A 14622-nucleotide genomic window follows, 5' to 3' on the forward strand; every position below is an offset into this window, starting at 1 on the left:
GAATATTGATTCTCTTCATTGTAGCTGTTACAAGGTCCATTACTTCTATGCCATCACCAAAAGTTCTCCCTTCCCTTCCCTATCCGCTTATCCCTTGGCCTGCTATAGTTGAAAGATTTCTGATAATGGCAACAAATTTGATACTCCCTCCCTTTCATTATGCCTTGATAGTTGGGTATTACATTGAGTAATATCTTTGAAATTCAAACAGTTCCCTTTGTAGAGCTTCCCTCATGAATACTGCTTTCCATGGCCAGCTCACCCAAGGATATAAAGCAGTTTGGAAATGACACGGTCAACCAAAGCCTCTATTTTCAGTGACCTCCCTAAGCTCTTTCAGGGATCAGAAGGAGAACTGTGCCAATATGATGGTTGTTTTGGGTTTGTGGTGGTCAAAAACCATTTAAGGTACATGAATAAAATCCTGGAAATGAATCATAGATGAGAAGGTGAGGATGTGCCTTTGGAGTACTGGGGAAACCCCAGGTACGAGAAACTTGCTCTTCCCCATATGCGTTGCCACTGGAAATTTTTACAACCCCTGGAGGACATGCTGGGAAAGTTCAGATAAAGGCTTTCACCCCTGAGGACATAGTGAAGTGTGGAAGGGATGTGGGCCACCTAACTCCTTAAATGTGATTGATTATAGGGTTTTTGTAGGACTTGTTCTGAGTCACAGAATTACGTATGAGTTGGCCAAGAAATTAAGTAGTAGTGGGTGAGAAGTGCAGGGTTAGTGGGAAATGAAATGCTGTTTCTTAGTTAATACAAAGTTAAATACCACCCTGGGGAGAATGTTAGGGTGGGTTTTGAATAAAGCTTCATCATTCAAGACTTCAGTGAAGAGATGTTGACATTAAGCTGGAAAGGAGAGCAGGTTGGTGAGAGAGATGAGAGGAGTTTCGTTTGAGGTGTTCTTTGAGGGTGGTGGGAGAAATTGAATTGATCTGATCAGTGGGTTCCTCTTCTAAGAGGGAGTAGGACATATAACAGTGACATGCACTTGGCAAAATTGAACTATTCAAAGTGTGGCCCAGTGAGAACACATAATCAAGAGGGTTGGGTGGTCTTGCACTCTAAGGGAAGAGGACTCTGGGCACTCTTGAGAGTTAGCACAAGTTCAAATCACTGACTGTTGCATTGTGCTCACTAGAACCCTGTAAAACACTTGGCAAGTATAAAATGCAACATCTGTATGGGATGTGTTCCCATATTGGAGGGTGGTGAGAAAATTTACCTGAGTACCTGGAACTGTGAAAGGGGAACCTAAGGAAGATTTACTTACAATTTACAGCATTGCCTTACAAGGCAATCCGAGGGCTCCTGCTACTTCTTTGCTAAACTCTGAATGATAATGTAAGAGTGCCACCTGCTGTAAAAGCTTCTAGTAGCTATATCTCTGGGGAAACTCATTCTGGTTTTATCGCTAATTTACCATATATATATATATATATATATATATATATATATAGGGCAGATGACGTAAAGGCGAAACCAAACTCATAGTTGAAAATTCTACCAGTTAATGGTCAACATTAAATTATTGCTTAGTGGTCAACTGTGTCTTCTGGGCTTGGAAATGACTTCAACTTTGGCTTCTTCTTTTTGTCTTCTTTGTCTATGACTGTTTCTCTGCAGAACCTCTCTCTCCTTCCTACTCACTCTTTCCACTCACAGATCAGTCTAAATTCTCTGACTCAGGTCCCACACCCCTCCTCCCAAAGATTATAAGGGCTTTTCCTTCCACCCATCTGACTGCCCCAATCCTCAACTACCAATCAAAAGTGAAAGGCATGGGCATCACTAGGGGACTGGACAGAAATGTGAAATCTCTGCCCCACCCCCACCACCAGACCTACTGAGTCAGAATCTTCATTTTAACAACAGCTCAGTTTGAGAAGCTGCAAGAGAGGATCTCTACCTCTGTCTTTGGAGTAGAACAAAGAAGATAGTGATAGGAACAATTTATTCCTATTTGTCCCTCCTCCCTTTCCCCTCACTCTAGGGTAGAAATCACTCTGAGACCCATCTTGAGTGGAACTGAAAGTATTTCACAATTTACATTCCAAGTTCCTCACCAACCACTGGCTTACATGACATCACTCAGAGCTACACAGCTAATTCCCTCTCTGACAATGTGGGGAACATTTAGCTCAAGATCTATTTTTCCTAAGTGGCTTTAGGCCTCCCCTGTTATGACTCCACACCTTAGGTCACCCAGTTACTGGACTCATTGAGACTCCACTGGTGGTTAAGCATTGAGATTCTCTCCCTTGACCAGCATCTAGGTAACAGAAAAGGTCTGGGTCTAGTTATCACTAATTGCTATGATGATGTCAGGAGCTAGGCACACAAGAATCCATCTAGACACCTCCCTGATCAAGTAGAGAAGTTTGTTTCAAAGGATACTTGAGGACTTTCTTAACAATATAATGTTTAAAAGTTACACAAAACTGTAGTGTTATGACCTTGTGAGGTCTCCGACCACACCTGGGACTTTAGTCTTTCCAGGCCACTACCCCAAATGCATGTCTTATACATTCAAGGTCCATCTTCTTCTCATGTTACTATACTTATTTATACTCATAAATTTTTCTTCTTTTACTAAACTTCCTCCAAAGCTTTACCAAGCCCCCTGGAAATCTCATTCCATTGTAATAAACTCCTCTACATCTTCAATCTCTTCATCAAATATTTCCCCCAAGGTTGTGCTTTCATTGGAATCTGGCCTACCTGAAGGCCACCCTTTGTCCCCAGCTACTGCTTGTTTTAGCACACTTCGAGAGGACCTTGAGGAACACCCTTCCCCTTTTGAGGTGTTCACCTCTCTCACTGCTGTTACTACTAATCACTTGTCATTACTTCTTTGCTCACTGAGGATTTTGGCAGTAGATGCAAGATCCTTCTTTCCAACCAGTTATTACTATCAATTTGAATGGTTTCAGTATGGATAAGTTCACCAACAACCTTGCTTCAAGTTTCTTTGGTCTTTTCCACTTCAAAGATCTTCATCCACAGGCTATTTCAGCAGCACCTCTCCCATGACATAACCCTGAACCTTTTCACCAAGAACATCTCTGCTCCTAGAATCCTAAACCTCAATGTAATTATCTCTGTCCACAATATATCTTCCTCCAACATTTGCTCCTGACTACTCCACCTAAGTTTGTTCTCTGACTTCATCAAGACCTCAGCTCTATCCAGTTTAGACCCTGTAGTGTGGTGCTTACCAAAGACCTCTCTACAATGATAGAAATGTTCTATATTTGTGCTGACCAACGTGACAGTCACCAGCCACTATAGCCATTGAGCACTTGATATGTAGCTAGTGTGACTGAGAAAATGAATTTTTAATCTTATTTAATTTTAATTAATTTAGTATTTTTTATTATTATTTTAGAGAGAAAGAGGAGCTCATGTGGAGCAGGGGAGAGAGGTGGAGGGAGAGAGAGAGAATCTCAAGCAGTCTCCTACTACGCAGTGCAGAGCCTGACGTGGGGCTTGATCCCATGACACTGGGATCATGATCTGACCCAAAATCAAGAGTCGGATGCTTAGCTGACTGAGCCACCCAGGTGTCCCTAATTTTAATTAATTTAAATATAAATAGCCGTATATGGCTAGCGGCTATCATATTAGATGATAGTATATCTTTCCAATCATTCTTTTGCCAATAAACTTGCCCCGCTGTACAGAATTCATCCTAAGAACATTTAATTTTTGATCTACATACCTGTTCTTACAACTAAATAATTAAGCAGTACCAGGGAAATTACTCAATTATTCAGACTGATGACATTACAAGTCTGTAGTCTCCCGTCTCACTTAATTTGTTCTCTGGGCTGATTACCCTACTTACTCTCCCTCATAGCAGTTACTTCAGCAGTTTCCTTCGCTACTGCTTTTAGTTTCTTTTTCTCTTATAGTCAAACTCTCTGAAAGAGTAAGCAGCAATTGCTGCCTCCACCCCCAGGCTCTGTCCCCCACCTCTCTGCCAAAACTTCCCTCACAGAGGTTGTCAGTGATTTCCCACCAATGCCAAATTCAGAGCTCTTTCAGACCTCATGTTATATGACCACACTGTTGAATGTCACTGTGTTGACCATATCTCCTTCTGGAAACTCTCATCTTTCCCATTCTCTGACCTCCTGGTCAGTTTTCTATGATCACTCTTTAAATGCTGATTATCTCAAGTGCCTGTTCTTGATCTTCTCCTTACTCTCTACTCTCTATGTTTTTTCTTCTCTACCCCCCTGGATTCTTTTCTTCTCTATTGCCCTGTCAAGTATAAGCTAATAATTCATAGATGCTTTTCTTCAGCCAGTCACTTTTACTAGAGTTCCAGATATCCATATTCAACTACCTGCTGAATACTGCTATTTATATAGCAACAGATACTCTCTTCCTCCCCTGTAAATGTTCTTGTCCTCTACCTCATTGAATGGTTCCTATATACCATATATATACATATATATATACATATATATATATAACATAATATCTATATGTTTTATAAAGTTATAAAAATATGTTATATGTTTTATAAAATATTATCTATTAAAATATATGAAGCATTGTATAACGTACAATGGAAAACACATCATTATACATTAAAAAAACCCCAGCTCCTTTGAAGTACAAGCCATCAGAATATACCATCCATGACCCCTCATGGCTGCTGTTACCTGTCTTCTTCCTAAGTGCCCCTTTTTCACTGAAGATCTGAGCATCCGGCTTGCTATAGTTATCTTCTCCTATCTTCTCCTTCATTGCCCCTGGCTAGGTGATTTCAGCTTCATGAACACAGTGTCGGGCCTCCCACTTTCTTGTCCTCTTTCTGTCCAATGGTGTTGTTGTTCACGCAACCCCAGCCATCTCCTCCCTGGACCAGACCCCAGACCAAAATTCTACCTCTATATCTCCTAAAAGCTCTCAATATCAAGCACCTCACCTTATTATCACCACTTCCTGTCTTTTCACTTCATTCCTTCTACTACCACCACTCCATCAATTCTTCTGCCTCACTGAGATAGATTTTGAATTGGAACATTACTCACTGAGTTTGCAGATACTCCCCTAGGCCAAGCCTCCATTCCATCTCCACTGGGATAATTGCAATTGCCTCCTAATTGATCTCCCCACTTTCATCCTTGCCCCCACATCTAGTTATTTAAGCCCAAATAATCCTTTAAAAGTGTATCTCAGGGGCGCCTGGGTGGCTTGGTCGATTAAGCGTCCGACTTCGGCTCAGGTCATGATCTCACAGACCATGAGTTCGAGCCCCGCGTCAGGCTCTGTGCTGACAGCTCAGAGCCTGGAGCCTGTTTCAGATTCTGTGTCTCCCTCTTTCTCTGTCCCTCCCCTGTTCATGCTCTGTCTCTCTCTGTCTCAAGAATAAATAAATGTTAAAAAAGTAAAAAAAAAAGTGTATCTCAGATAATATAATTCTTCTGTTCAGAAGTCTCTGATGACTTCCTACAACACTGAAAATTAAATCCATATCCTTTCACATCACCCTGAGAACTAAATCCAAAATCCATCCCATGGTCTATAAGGTCTCATATAATCTGGCCCTTGGTACCTTTCAAACCTCTTTCTCTCACTTAGCTCTAGCCACACTGGCTCCCTTGCTATTCCTCCAAAGGCAGGCACACTCTATCTCAAGGCCTTTTCTCGTATTGATCCCTCTGCCTAGAAGTCTCTTCCTCCATACAGTCTCATAGTTATTTCTTCACTTCATTAAGTCTCCCATAAAATGCTACCACCTAGGGAGATTTCTCTGACCATTCTATTGAAGATAGCATCCTTGCCACTCCCTATTCCTTATACTGACTTATTTTTTATCATGCCCTGACATGATGTGGTATGTTGGTTATGGTCTGTCTCTTCTGAGGAATCCATCTCCTAGTTTAAAAACCTGTGTGTGATTTTTTTAAGTCCTCATCCTAAAGAATTACAAAGGTTTTACCTAGAAGGCTTCATGGGGAAGAACTGTCCTTCCCACACCAGACTTAGTGCACAGCCCATGCACAGCAATCTCTGATAGGAACTGTAGTCAAAACTCAAGATCTGTGGCCAGTCATGCTCATTCAAAAATTTACATTAATAGCCTGGACACCTTCATTCCTCGATTCCTTTGAGTTCTTGAGCAGAGGCCTTCAGAAGCCTTTCCTGAGGTCTCCTAATGTTGGGGAAGAGGAAGAGCCTTGAAGACACTTTTCTTCATGCTGACTCAGTATGTCCAACCCAAGCACTTCCCTTCATCTTTCTTCCCCACCCCAACCTCAGGGTCCAAAACACTGTTGGAGCCTTTTGTTCTGGGCTCCCTCAACAATGAGAAGACCTCCTGGCTGTGCTGATCTACCTGACCCTTGGTTAGCATGCTGTACAGAAAGAGAAAGAAGTAAAAATGTGGAAGAACAGATTGAATCATGAACAGTTAGTGTGAGAAGCTCTAGAGTTTCTCAAAGAAGAGAGAATGGAGGAATGGTACGTAAACAATAGTTGAAGAGATAAAGATTGTGAATATTCAAGTTGAGAAGAACTTGGGTCCTCCGATTTAAAATACATTCTAAGTATCAAGTAAGATAAATGAAAATAAGTTCACACCTAGAAATGTTGTGGTTAAACTGCTAAACTTAAAGCATAAAATATTTTTTCAAACTTATAAACTCATTCTTTAAAAACTGAAGAAAGAAAACCTAAATGACAATTAGATTGAAATGTCCTTAGCAACCAAAGAAGACAGTGAGGTCATAACTTCTAAATGAGTAACACACACACACACACACACACACACTAAATTTTAACTCCAATTCAATGGATTAATGCAATTTCAAAAATTATGAAAATGAAAATAATTTAGAAACTTTAGAAAGTATGTATGAAACAATATTTAGTAAATGTGAGAGATTCTTATATATATTGTGATCATAACTGTATGTAACTGTTTTTACTGTCTTATCTGTTGCTTTATAGTAAATACCAGAAAAGTGATTTTTAACTGGGGAAAGGAGTTGAATGCTTTTTAATAGACACATATATAAGAAGAAGGAATTAAAGAAAGTGAAAATGAAACCAAGAATGGGTAAATATTCTTAGAGGGTGTTAAAAGTGTTTTTATACCTTTGAAACTATGGCCCTGGAACTTGGCCCTATGGCCTGACAATATAAGAGGGGGTCACTTCTGTTGAATAGATTAGCTCTAGAAGTAAAATGTTGCTTATATAGTAAGGGCTACTAAGTGTTTGTTTTTGTTTCCATAAATTACAACAGTCCCATGGGGGCCAAAATTCAGAGTTACATATTCTGAAAATGGTATTAAGATCTCTCACAAAGTAAAAATAAGCCATAATATCTCAAACTTTTAACTCCTTTCTGAAGGAGTCTGTCTACCATTGAAGCCTCTGTGTTCCCTATTCAAATTGAGCACATGGGTCCTCAGATCAAAAGTGCATTGTAAGTACCAAGCAAGATAAATGAAAATAAATCCACACCTAGAGAAATTCTCTTTTCCCAGTTTTATTCTTGCTTCTAAACAACCCTACACTTATCCTATTCAGTGACCATCTCCCACTAAATTATTATGGCTGACAGCCCATACTCTTTATTTTTCACAGAGTGTGAGCAGGGGAGGGGCAGAGAGAGAGGGAGACACAGAATCTGAAGCAGGCTCCAGGCTCTGAGGTGTTAGCACAGAGCCCAACACGGGGCTCAAACCCACAAGCTGTGAGATCATGACCTGAGCTGAAGTTGGACACTTAACCAACTGAGCCATCCAGGTGCCCTTTTTTTCACTTTAAAGAGAGAGAGAGTGAGTGGGGGAGAGAGGCAGAAGGAGAGGAGAGAGAGAGAGAGAGAGCAAGAGAGAGAGAGAGAAAGAGAGAGGGAGAGAGAGAGAATCCTAAGCAGGACCCACACTCAGCTCAGAGCCCAATATGAGGCTTGATTCCATGACCCTGGGATCATGACCTGAGCTGAAATCAAGAGTTGGAAGACCAATGAACTGAGCCACCCAGGCGCCCCCCAGCCCATACTCTTTGGAACTTACTAAACACTCTACTAAAATGATGAATTACTTTTGGGATAAGATACTACCTACTGGGTTGCATGAATGTATTTCAAAAGACCCTGAAACAGTAGCTTAACATGGAATGACCCCAATAGGACAACTATTAGGCTTCATGACAATTCTTTGGGAATTTTGCAATTAAGTCTGAAGTATCTGCTCACCTCTAGGTAGTGATTTTAGTGACCACTATCAACAGTAGCAGGAAATAGGAGTGAAAGTAACCACATATATAAACATAATCTCCATGCAACCATCCGCTGGGAACCTGCAAAAATCTGGGGGAAAACAGTGGACCTTTCCATAAGATGTGGAATAAGGGTTTGACCCAATTTTATGTAAATTTTAAAGTGAAAAAAGACTTTCAGTTATACTCCGGGTACATTCATTGAGCCAGAGGTATTGATCAAAAGAAATGGGAAGCACTACCAGACAATAAGAGAGCCATCAACAAGAGTCAAACAAGAAAGAAATTTCCTTCTGATGTGTGAGCTACTGATTTTCCAAATACCACTCTGGCTCCAGCTTTAAAGAGTTACAGAGGCACTGGGACAGCAGCAAACAGAACTTGACAGTTAAATGTGTCTCTCCAAGTGGCACCTAGAAATTCCCTTAGCTTTATAAATACAAAGCACAAATTGTAACCTAATTCTGCAAGGCCCTCCTTCCCTTTTCAGTCTTAAACTCTCATCCAGTATTCATCTGAAGGGCAGAGGTGGCCACTATAATGTCTAATTTCCACAACTAGGGGAAGACACAAAAGATATGGGGGAGAGGAAAAACAAAATTATTTTGCTGAACTGCTTTATCTCTGCCATCAAATAAATCATTCAACCCTGCATTTTTGCTGCAGATTAACTGGGCCAACTGCATCTCCTTTCTTCCCTTGGATCCCTGCCTATGGCCGGGTCAATGTTCACCAACTCAGTAAGCAGAGATGTGTCCTGAGAAGAAAGACAGATAAAATTCAGTTGATTCTTCCCCTTCTTTAAAAAAGAATGATATCTGTTTTGTTGTTGTTCTTCTTCTTTTTGTTGTTTTTAATAGCATGTGAAGCATTGACAATGCTACATTCTAATTCTAATCCAGTATCACCATTTTCCTATCCCAATATTGCAATTTTTATTGCCAAATATATAGCTTATACTTTTATTTTTTATTTTTTTTTATACTTTTAATGCCATAAAACTTAAGCAGTTACCATTTGGGGGGTTATTTTTAAGGTTTCAATACTGGTAATTCTCTTTTCTGAGGTTAAGAAGTGTCCAGGCAGTTTCAAAGTTAAAACAAGGGCAAAAGTGACATCTGGACTCAGTTTTGATAGGATTTCTCAGCTTTATTCTCACTTTCAGTGTGCAGAATCAGAAAGTTTAGGGGAAAATGGTATCTCAGTTCAGATTTTTCTAAAAATTTGTTTCTAAGCCATTTTTCTTCATTTTTCCCCCACGTCATAAGAGCTGGGCTGGCCACTGTAATGAGAAGGGGGGGGGGGCCCAAGCATTAGAGACAGCTGAGGTGTTGGCTATAGGGAAGGTGGAGGACGTGCTGGTGGGGATCTTGTGACCTTGGCTGAGACATAAGTGACCTTACCCAACAAAGTTGTTTGTATCTTCAAGGAACAAATCCTACCACTTATGAACAGTTCATGAGCAACAGTTAGGAGAGGAAGCATAATGTCAAGGTTAAGTGAATAGATGCTGAATCTACACTGTGGGGTATGAATCTAAGCTCTGCCACTTATACCTATGTTGGTCTTAGACAAATTACTTAACCTCTCTGGGCTCTTTTCTACATCTATAAAATGGTGAATCAAAATAAGACCTAAAGCAGCAAATTATTGTGATGTTCAAATGAGTTATTATTTATAAAATGCTTATAACAGTACCTGGCACAAAGTAAGTGCTACATCTAAGTATTTGTCAAGTAAATAAAATAGGAAGTAGAATGGGAAGGGCTTCCTGCTGGATAATGTTCTCCAGAGACTTGTCTTAGCCCCTTTCTCTCTTACTCTTGCTCACATATACCTTATGCCTCCCCAAGAGCTAAAGTTAGCAGGTTATTGGCCCTGGATCGTAGAAGCTTCTGTTCTGGCCTAAACCAGTGAAGTGGTCAGTTAGCACATCTATAGACCTCATACTCATGGACTCAACAAGCTCCAAGGTGCTAAGTAGAAAACAGAAATCACAAAAGGCCTGTCCCAGCTAGCATCAATCTGAGGGAGCATCTCTCCCTAGAACCTTGACTCCTCATCACAGACAGCAGGCATGAGGCCAATGGCCATGGGCCTGGTGTGCAGCCCTCTGGAGGAGGTGAACTCACCAGCATGCTGGTTACTGAGGGGCAGCCTGCCTCCTGCTATGGCCACGCTTGGGCTCAGCTCACCCTCCCTTCCTGGCCCACATCAGAACTGGGATGGTTTCTCTCTTGGTGCTGAGGGTGTGGAAAATGAGCAGCAGGAAGGGGCGGGAGAGGAGAAACTAAAGGCACCCAGTGACAGGGTGTGCGGCAGGAACCTCGATCAATCCCAGTTTATAGATGAAGAAACTGAAACTCAGAGAGGAGCAGCAAACAGGGAAGATCTGAGTTTTGTGAGGCCTGAGTCTTCTAAAACATCTTTGTTGGGGGTGGGGAGGGACGGGGAGTTCTCTTTAAGAGAAAGAATATAGAATTCAAATACAAAATGCCCATGGCCACTACAGTGGCACCCAACAGAAGGAGAATGTGATGGAGAGGAAAGCTGCAGTGGAAAAAGACAGTGGTCTTAACTATTGTGGTTAAAATATCATATTGATGAAAATTTTACCAAAGCAGGAGACTCATGATCACACTACTAGGGCCCCTTATGGAGGCTCAGAGGGGACTTTGGAAAGTGTGAGAATCCCTGAAGCTCAGCTTCATTCACTTCATGGTGAATCCACAGAGGCAACAAGCTGAAGGTCACTGAGGTAGGTAGCAGGGCTGGGCTTCTTGATCTTTCCAGTAAACAGTGGCAACTATGATCTATGGGCATGGGCTGGTAGGGAAGGCAGTGGAGGAGGAAAGGGAAGGTAGGGAACATGGAAACCAGTGGTCCCTAATGGAAGGCTTTCAGAAGCCCATCAGCTATTTTCTAAAAGCCAGAGAATGCCAGGAATGGGGACAGAGAAGACCAGAAGGAAGTATGTGTGGAGCAAAAGAGTTAAGCCTCAGTGGTGTCAGAGCAGGGGCCTTCCCATAGCTCCCTGGGTGCTGCTGGACAGGCCAGTGTACGTTACTTTGTGTATCCAGTACCATGGGTATAAGATGGCAAAGGAGGAGGATGTGCAGAGGGGTGGAGCTCCATCCCAGGCTACACCTGCCATTGGTTGAGATACCTGTTCTTAATCATGATGCTTCCTTCTTCTGCAGAAAAGTGTTTGTTTGTTTTTTTTTTTGTTGTTGTTGTTTAATGTGGTATTGTGCAGCACTGTATAGAAATTAAGTAAAATCCATCAAGTCTCAGGCCTGGGCTCAAAATGGTCAACTCATTGGGAGACAGTAGAAGGATTCTAGGACTTTACAAAGTCAAAGGTTCTTACCAGAGAGCAGGAGGGCCATCACAAGGAGAGTGTGACTCAGTCCCATAGTGCTAGAGTTAAAAAAGAAAAGATAAAATTTGATTAGAAAATGACACTGAAAATCAAAACATGACATGTGGAGTTTGAGATTCACTTAGGCCCATGGATGTGGCAGAGACCATGCTATGTATTCACCAAAGCTATTTCCTTTTCCTCCTGGCTCCACAGATATGCCCTACACCCCAGCCTCCCCCGCAATTAGGTGGGCCACGTGATTGGGGTTCTAGCCAGGGGAATAATAGGCAGAAAAGACTGGTGTTGCTTCCAGACCTGCCAACAAAGCTTCCTCTCTCTTTGTTCCCTCTCCTGCCTTCTTAGATGCAAAGAATCCAGAGGAAGAATCCAAGGCCCCAGAGGATGGCAAAGCCTCACTATGAAAGGAACTGGTTTAGTGAACAAATTAATGAAACAGCTCTTTCCACCCTAAAGTGATCAATATTGGACTGTAGCATGAGCAAAACATAAACTTTTATTTTGTTAAGCTAATGAAATTTTGGGGATTATTTATTGGAGTAATTAGCATTACTTATCTTGACTAATACAATGGGTTTGATGGGACAAATAAAGAGTATGTTTAGCAATCAACTTGCCTTTGGTTTCCCTGTGATTCTCGAACTTTAATGTGCATAAAAATCATCTAGCAGATCATGTTAAAGTAGTTATTTGGGCCTTGTCCATAGAGATTCTGAATTAGTAGGCAGGGTGAAACCCATGTCTAACGAACTCAGAGGTGATGCTGCTGCTGCTGGTGGTCTAAGGACCCCTCTTTGAGAACATGATGGAGCCAAAGAAAACAATAGGCATTGCTTTATACTCTCATCTCTTTCTTCCTCTCCACCCTCCCTCTTTCTTTACTCACCCATTTACCCCAACTTAGACAAAAAATGCTGTAGAATGGCTTACAGGGAAGCATAGAATAGGGGAGAATGACCAAAATTAGAAACAGTTGAAAAGCAAAACAAATGCAAGAATAAAAAATGGAGCCTTGTACAAGCCCAATGCTAAATGTTTACCATAGAAATCTGCTCATCCTGCATGGTTCAGGTCATAAGTTTGGCCTATAGCTTTTTACCAAAGTGAAAATGAAAACCTAATTGGTGAATTAATCTACAGATCTAATTAAGATACAACAAACCAATGCCCAGGAGAAGATGCACAACTATTTCTTATCCAATAGAAGAAATGTCTTCCTTAGGGGTGTCTGTCGAGGAGCCATCTCTGATCCATTTGGGCTATGCTAGATACCCTTTCTCTCTGCTCCCATAGCACTCAGCATAGAACTTTGGGCTATAAGTGTCTGTTATGTTTCTTCCCTTCTAGACTATAACCTCTTTTTTTTAGTTAAAAATCTTTGAATAGATTATACCTGCACATGGAACTAAATTTAAAAGTTAAAGGTGATAAATAGTGGAAAGCAAGTCTCTCTCCCAATCTGTCCCCTAGCTATCTAGTTTTCCTCCACAGACATAACTGGAGTGACCACTGCTATCTGTTAAGTTTCTTGCCTAGACTTGCAGTTATTTTAAGTAAAGCAGAATGAAAACATAGACCCATATTCTTTTTTCATTTCATTTTTAAACACTAGTGGTAGTATTTTATACACAATTTTGCACACTTGCCACTACCTTAGAGGTTGTTCTGTATCAGCATGTACTGGGTATCTTCATTCTAACAGTTGCATATTCTGTTGTATTCTATTGAGTGATAATAATTTATTTTACCAGCCTCTATCAATAGATGTATTTTGCTGCAATGAAAAACCTTGATCATATGCAAAATCACTGTGGGAGTAAGCTATCTTCCTAGAGGTAGAATGGCTTGACCAAAGGGTCAAAATTAATTGCAATTTTAATCTTTGAAACATTGAACAATTGTTTTCCCCTAAGATTATATGTTTATGTCCCCTATGAGCATGCTTCTTTTCACATAGCTTTTGCCAACATAACATGTTTTCTAATTTGTCATCTTTACTAATAAGGAAAGTTAAGATGACACCTCATTGTAATTTTCATTTCTATTATTTAAAAAAATTTTTTAAGTTTATTTATTTTTGAGGGAGAGATAGAGTTTGAGCAGGGGAGGGGCACGGAGAGAGGGAGACACAGAATCTGAAGCAGGCTCCAGGCTCCAAGCTGTGAGAATAGAGCCTTATGTGGGGCTCAAACCCACAAACCGAGAGATCATGACCTGAGTCAAAGTGGGACACTTAACCAACTGAGCCACCCAGGTGGCCCCTCATTGTAATTTTTAAAAATTATTTTTTGGGGTGCCTGGGTGGCTCAGTTAGGTGTCCAACTTCAGTTCAGGTCATGATCTCACTGTGAGTTCGAGCCCTGCAACAAGCTCTGTGTTGATAGCTCAGAGCCTGTAGCCTGCTTCAGACTCTGTCTCCCCTCTCTCTACCCTTCCCCCACTCACACTGTCACTCTCTCTCTCTCTCTCTCAAAATAAATAAACATAATAATTAAAAATTTTTTTAATTATTTTTCACTCTGGTAAAATACACATAGCATAAAATTTACCATTTTACCCATTTTTTTTTTGACAGCACACACATGCAAATGGGGGAGGGGCAGAGGGAGAGCAAGAGAGAGAATCTTCAGCAGCCTCCATGCCCAGCATGTTGTGGGGCTCAATCTCATGACTGTGACATCATGACCTGAGCTGAAATCAAGAGTTGGAGGCTTAAGTGACTGAGCCACCCATGCGCCACCCCACCCCCACTCTTTTTTTGAGAAAAAGAGAGAGCGCATCTTACTCATTTTTAAGTGTACAGTGGTTTTAAGTACAATTACATTATTGTGCAACCATCATCACCATCCATCTCCAGAACTCTTTTCATCTTGCAAAACAGAAACTCATTACTTACTAAACACTAGCTCTCTATTCTCTCCTCCACCCAGGCCCTGGAAACCACCATTCCACCTTCTGTTTTCATGAATTTAACTACTCCAGGTA

The 14622-nt window shown here is 41.1% G+C and overlaps 2 protein-coding genes across 5 annotated transcripts in view; one reads left to right on the plus strand and one right to left on the minus strand.

The window, feature by feature from the left end:
• The window catches only part of ILDR1 (immunoglobulin like domain containing receptor 1), a 258601-nt gene that overhangs the window by 162262 nt on the left and 81717 nt on the right, over positions 1-14622 (plus strand).
• The window catches only part of CD86 (CD86 molecule), a 68141-nt gene that overhangs the window by 19477 nt on the left and 34042 nt on the right, over positions 1-14622 (minus strand). For all 4 annotated transcript variants that reach the window (XM_047099382.1, XM_047099381.1, XM_047099383.1 and 1 more), the window contains exon 2: positions 11626-11675. In XM_047099382.1, the coding sequence (XP_046955338.1) occupies positions 11626-11675 (50 nt within the window). The remainder of the gene's footprint in view (positions 1-11625; positions 11676-14622) is intronic.

The sequence above is a fragment of the Lynx rufus genome, unplaced genomic scaffold (genome assembly GCF_022079265.1).
Source record: "Lynx rufus isolate CCGP_SWC_20201006 ecotype Redwood Valley unplaced genomic scaffold, mLynRuf1.p SCAF_5, whole genome shotgun sequence".
Classification (NCBI taxonomy): domain Eukaryota; kingdom Metazoa; phylum Chordata; class Mammalia; order Carnivora; family Felidae; genus Lynx; species Lynx rufus.